Consider the following 5,455-nt stretch of genomic DNA (forward strand, 5'->3'; position numbering starts at 1 on the left):
GACAGTGTGACCAACTTGCATTACTGTCTTCACATCTGAAGAATCAATCACCTCTTCTGGTCATTACCGCCTGGCTTCAAGAGAAAAAGATCTTCACCAGTTAGCCCAGCTTAGGATCCTAGGGTTCTCTCAGGCCTTTCCTGTGGGTGCACCTGCTCCACCCTTCTTGTTCTTTCTTCGAGGGAAAAGTCTTAGTATTGTATGCCTTCTTTCAATCCACAAAACCAGTCTAGGTGCAGAGAAACTTCCATTTATTTTTCATGGGGCAGCGCCCTAAAGTGTTCATAGTTATGCGCCTTCGACCAGTCCTGAAGAGTAGAGCTGGTTGTCTTGGTGCCTGTCTGCAGAGGCTCCTGCTCACCCTCTGTGGATGTTGTAGGGTGTCCACTATGTGGAGTGCTGGGGGTGCACATGGTCTAGCTGGGGATTCCACAGGTGATGCTCCCTCAGAAGTTCATGGTGGGTCTCTAGGTAGAGTCTGCAAGGTGGTAGTAGAAACCATGGCCTTTTGTTGAGTTCCACGCCCCCCGTTGCTGTGAGCCTCTACCCCTTTTCCCTGCTTCTCGCCGCTTCCAAACCATTCTGCTGTGTCAATCTCCTTAGTGTTCTGGATGGAGTGAGAAAGAAGTAGCCCCTTGGACAAGTGGACACTTCTAAAACTACAGAAATACCATCATGACGTTGTTGCACTGAGAGTGTTAGATGGATAGATAGAAATACGAGGAGATAGTAATAATATTTTATGGTTAATTAATAAACTAGCTGGAGTTGGGATGCTTTCAGTTATCAACAGAGATTTACTACATGGGCTATTGTCAGATTTCAAAGTGATCCTGGTATAAGAACTAAATGTGCTTCAACTAATTTACTGAGACTATTATTGATCTGAGGCAAGAAGAGTAGGTCTTCAGTACCAGATCAACCAGATCAAAGGATAGATTATAATAAGCAACAGGTCTTTGGTGGGTACCATGTTGTTGTGTTAGTACCTCTAAAGCATATCCTAATCTTTTATAAACATACAAAAATAAAAGTTTGTGATAATCTGTGAGACTGAGATTATGGGGTTGTTAGTAATATTTTGTAATCACCAAAGGCCTTTTCTTTTCCGTGTTCCAAGGGAGTGGTTCTGAGCCATTTGGTTTAATCAAATCGTATTTGGAAAAACTGGTACCCGAGTCATTCTCTAACCACCTCATCCACAACTACCACATGCAAGCTTTGCATACTCCACAAGTGTTACATGGTTATATGTATTTTGTGTACATTAAGATTAAAAAGAAAATACTGTTAACTAATACTTCTCTGAAATAAGAAGTATTTACATATTTACATAATTTATATATGTAAATTATCATATTCATGTTGGTAATTTTTATTGCCAAGAGCATATTTTTGAGTATACACACACACACACACACATACATATATACAAATTATCTTAAAGATATTGAGACTTGATGAATAAAGCAAATTCAATATCTATGTTTAGAAGACTTGCCTGTACCATTTTTCTCAGCAATTAATTATGAGTAGTTCATGGAGTCATTTTTCAATCTGGTTTTCTCTGCACTCTATCTCAAATTCTCCAAAATGTGTGAAGTATGGATGGTACCTTTTCCAGTCTCCAGGGTTTTTGTAAGCTTGTCTCTTTTTTTGATAATATTTCTTTAGTCTATTCCAGTTTCCAAGGTTAAATGACTTCTGTGTTCATGTCATTATTTTAAAGAAAACGTTCACCTAGCTTTAAACATGCACATAACTAAGCTTTTGAAAGGCAGCTTGTGTGCAGTTCCTAGAATTTTGAAAATTACTTGGCACTTTTTTCATGGTTGGCAGTCACTTAGCATTAATAATAATTGTGTTTTTATGTGGATAGATATAAGAATTTTCATGAAATCTCCAGATTGTAAGAGCACTGAGCCTAAGAGTTCAGGGGAACTATCTTTAACAATATTTTAAAGAAGAAAGAAATAGGAAATTTTGTACGTTGGCTTTTCAAGTCTGTTTAAAGAGTGACCTTACCAAAATAACCACAAGATGGCATCAGTTTTCTATGTGAAAAGTTACAAATCGGACTGAGCATTCCTTTTCTCTTTCATTTGCATGTTGCAAGTCCTAGTTATAGCTACCTCTTGAGTTTATCATTCATGTACTATAAACCTAGTGGCATTTGTATCACATTTAAAGTCTGTAGAGGGGGAAACTGATTTAGGAATTCTATTTGTTGAACCATATTCTTGTTAGGGGAGAATGGCTCAGCTGGTTTCCTAGACATTTAAGCTGAAGTGTCAGAGTGAGAACATTCACAAATGCTCTCTAATGGAGCAAATCACATTTTGTGGAAGTGACTACTCAGGTTTGTATATGTTAGTATCAATAAAGAAATTGTACAGTTTTGAATAGGAAAAAACAAAACAAAAACCAAAAAAAAACATCGGGCCTCTTACTGCCTATCTTTATGGTATTTCCTTAGCACAAAATCAGCATGCTTTTTTCCCTTAAAACAACCGCTAAATGTCTACAATTGCTCACAAATCTGTCACTCAGAGTGCTAAATTCTATAGAAAAACATGTGTGCTTCATAAAGGATCTGTCTTTATCTAGTCTCCTCATTCTAGATCATTGATTCTAGACAATTTTATTTTATTAATCTAGTTATCTAGATTGCTCGTGTTTGTGTGGGTCTAGAATGTCAAGCAAAAAAAATTGCCATTGTTCTCTGCCAGTTTTTCTGTATCATTCTATAAAAGGAACTTGGTTTTCTTAAAATGCCTAAAAAATAAAATCCAGCCAAATAGTTTATGAGATCATCTGCTATTTTTGAGTTGGTTTCAGAGCTCAAGTGCAACTGTAACATGGCTTAGGAGCCACATGGTGTCTGATTAAACGAGTTTCCTAAGGTTCTCTCTTTCAATTTAGACAATCCTTCTGGCCTTTATTCTGAGAATAGTGTCTAATTTTTCAGGATAGGATCCTCCATACTTTAGAAAATGCCTTCTATATGAGAAAGGGAAGTGTACTAGAGAATTTAAGAATATAGTTTAGAATTTAAAATTTATCTAGTCTACATCTTAACCCATATTTGGTCTAGATAAAATTAAGCAGGTAAAGCATTATTTAGTGTTCAGTCACTTACCTTTTCTTTACCTCCTGTCACCATGTAGACTCCATTTTCCTTTCATTTCCAGTCTTTCTCAAGCTGCCCGCAAGCCCTGTTTTTCTCTCTTTTCTAAGTCCCATTCTCTCAGGTTAGCTAAACCGAGTTTGGTATAAATAACGGGAAGTTGCCCACTATTGTTTATAAAGCGTCTCTGTTTTAATTGTACTTTAGTAATATGGCTATTTGTTTCCTACATTTGATCATGAGCTCATGAGAAACAAGGACCATGTGTTTGGCACTCAGAGGACACTCTAATCTTAGTCAATAGGAGGAGACAGTAGAGGCATTAGCAGCAAAAATAAGGGACTTTCAGTTGAACTATGGGAGTATCTGACTATTTTCACTAATAAGGTGGTTCTATTTGCCTCTCCATAGCTCCAGAAATTATGTAATTAAAATATAGCAGACATAATGACTAAAGTGTACTCTCTAGATTATGTAGTGTCTGTTCAGATGCCTAACTGAGTATTCTGAGACATGAGGTATCTTTTTGTATCTTCTCATCTGCCCCATCTTAAGCTTTTTTTTCCTTTTCTTTTCTTCCTTGTTGGTAATTAAAACAGTATACTTGTTCTACCTAATTTATATAATAATCTGTTACAGAGTATTATGAAGTCACTTAGTTTTCCTTGTCTAGGTTAAAATCTAAAGATTTAATAAATTGCATCAGGTATTGAGAAGAGGCTCTGAAATTGAAACATGAATAATTAAGAAAGAAACTGAGAAAGGAATTAAAAGTGACCAGCAACAATTAACCAAAAATATACTGTTGGGAAAGGGAAAACATTGTTAAAATTCTTATAAATATTATGGTGGGGTGGTACTCTTATACTGATGGTTTCCAATGAATCATGGCTCCTGGTGTTTATGACTTTTTATGACTCTGGGTTTGGCCATGTGACTGACTGACTTGGTCCAATGACACAGCAGAAACTATGACATAAGCAGAAGGTCAATAAGTTCTCATGCATTTGGGATTTGCTTGCTTTAAAGCAAGAGAGTGCTGGTTTCCATTGACTTGGGGACACTTTCACAATGCTGATAGTAAAGCTCTTTGAGGTACTGGTTACTTTATCCTTGATCTTCATTAAATTCCTTTTTATACAATAAAATGAATTTTTTGTTTCCTGTAGAGAAGCAATGCCCAGAAAAGATGGCCTAGGAAACAGCAGAAGACAAACTGGATACTGCTTAAGGTCAAGAAAAATAGAGATTTCTTTAATAGAAGTGTTGAAATTGGGGAGGACTCACATTAGACAGAAAAGTGGTATCTTGAAGACCACACTCAACATACAAAAAGGAAAAAAAAAAAAAGACCAGATCAAAAGTTGATTGAGATATGACTTTAAAAAGGGGGAAAAAATTTAATAATTAATAGGACAGAGAGAGAATCTAAAAACATCTAACAAAAGAAATTAGAGTAATACTCCAAGAGGAGCCCAAATCCAGGAGATAACTGAGTGGTTGCAGGTGGCCTTGGAGATGTTCTCTTTATTTATATTTATTTATTTATTTTTTATGCCTACAGCACCAGGTCTTCCTAGATGGTCTCCCATCCAAGTACTAACCAGGTCTGACCCTGCTGAGCTTCCAATATCAGACGAGATCAGGCGTATTCAGGGTGGAATGGCTGTAGACTGGAGATGTTCTCTTGAAGAACAGAAGAACTGGTCAAAATAGTTAAAGAAAATCTCAATAGACTTTTAAATCGAGAACTTGGGCAATTAGCTTAGACTACTTTACATATTATTAGGTTAATTTTGAGGTGATGAAGTTCTTAGGACAAGATTCATGTATTTCCTGAGTCCTCAGGGGACCAAGAATTTCTAGAGTTAAATCGAATTTCTGGAGTTAAATCTCCTCAAAAGAAAAGCACAGGGAAGAGAAACACTGCAAGGAACCAAGGAGGACAAGAGCGATTTGGTGTGCATCCTTCCTGAACTCTCTGTCTACACACACACACACACACGCATGCACACGTGTGCACACACATATACACAGTGCAACAGTGCATCTGGATCACAATATATATATTCATATACATGCGATTGTGATGTGATGGTCCTTTTTATGTGTCAGCTTGACAATAGTGCCAGTTATTCAATCACTTACCCAGGTGTTGTGATTTTTTTTATAGATATGATTAAAGTCCATAACCAGTTGGCTTTAAGGAAGGGAGATTATCCTAGGTAACCTGGTTGTGCCTAATTCAATTATTTGAATGGTCTTAAGAGCAGAGAGAAGAGTTTTCCCTGAAGAAGAAATTCTGCAGCGGGCAGCAGCTTCTGTTTG

At 36.8% G+C, this 5,455-nt stretch overlaps 1 protein-coding gene and 1 pseudogene across 1 annotated transcript in view; both read right to left on the reverse strand.

Moving 5' to 3' along the window:
* The window catches only part of PTCHD3 (patched domain containing 3), a 7,233-nt gene extending 4,070 nt beyond the window's left edge, over window positions 1-3,163 (reverse strand). Inside the window, 1 exon segment of the mRNA XM_015598736.1 lies at window positions 3,151-3,163. Within this exon segment, the coding sequence (XP_015454222.1) occupies window positions 3,151-3,163 (13 nt within the window).
* Window positions 3,164-4,682: 1,519 nt separating this feature from the next.
* On the reverse strand, window positions 4,683-4,801 carry LOC112472865 (annotated as a pseudogene).
* Window positions 4,802-5,455: the final 654 nt, after the last annotated feature.

The sequence above is a fragment of the Pteropus alecto genome, unplaced genomic scaffold (assembly GCF_000325575.1).
Source record: "Pteropus alecto unplaced genomic scaffold, ASM32557v1 scaffold269, whole genome shotgun sequence".
Lineage (NCBI taxonomy): Eukaryota > Metazoa > Chordata > Mammalia > Chiroptera > Pteropodidae > Pteropus > Pteropus alecto.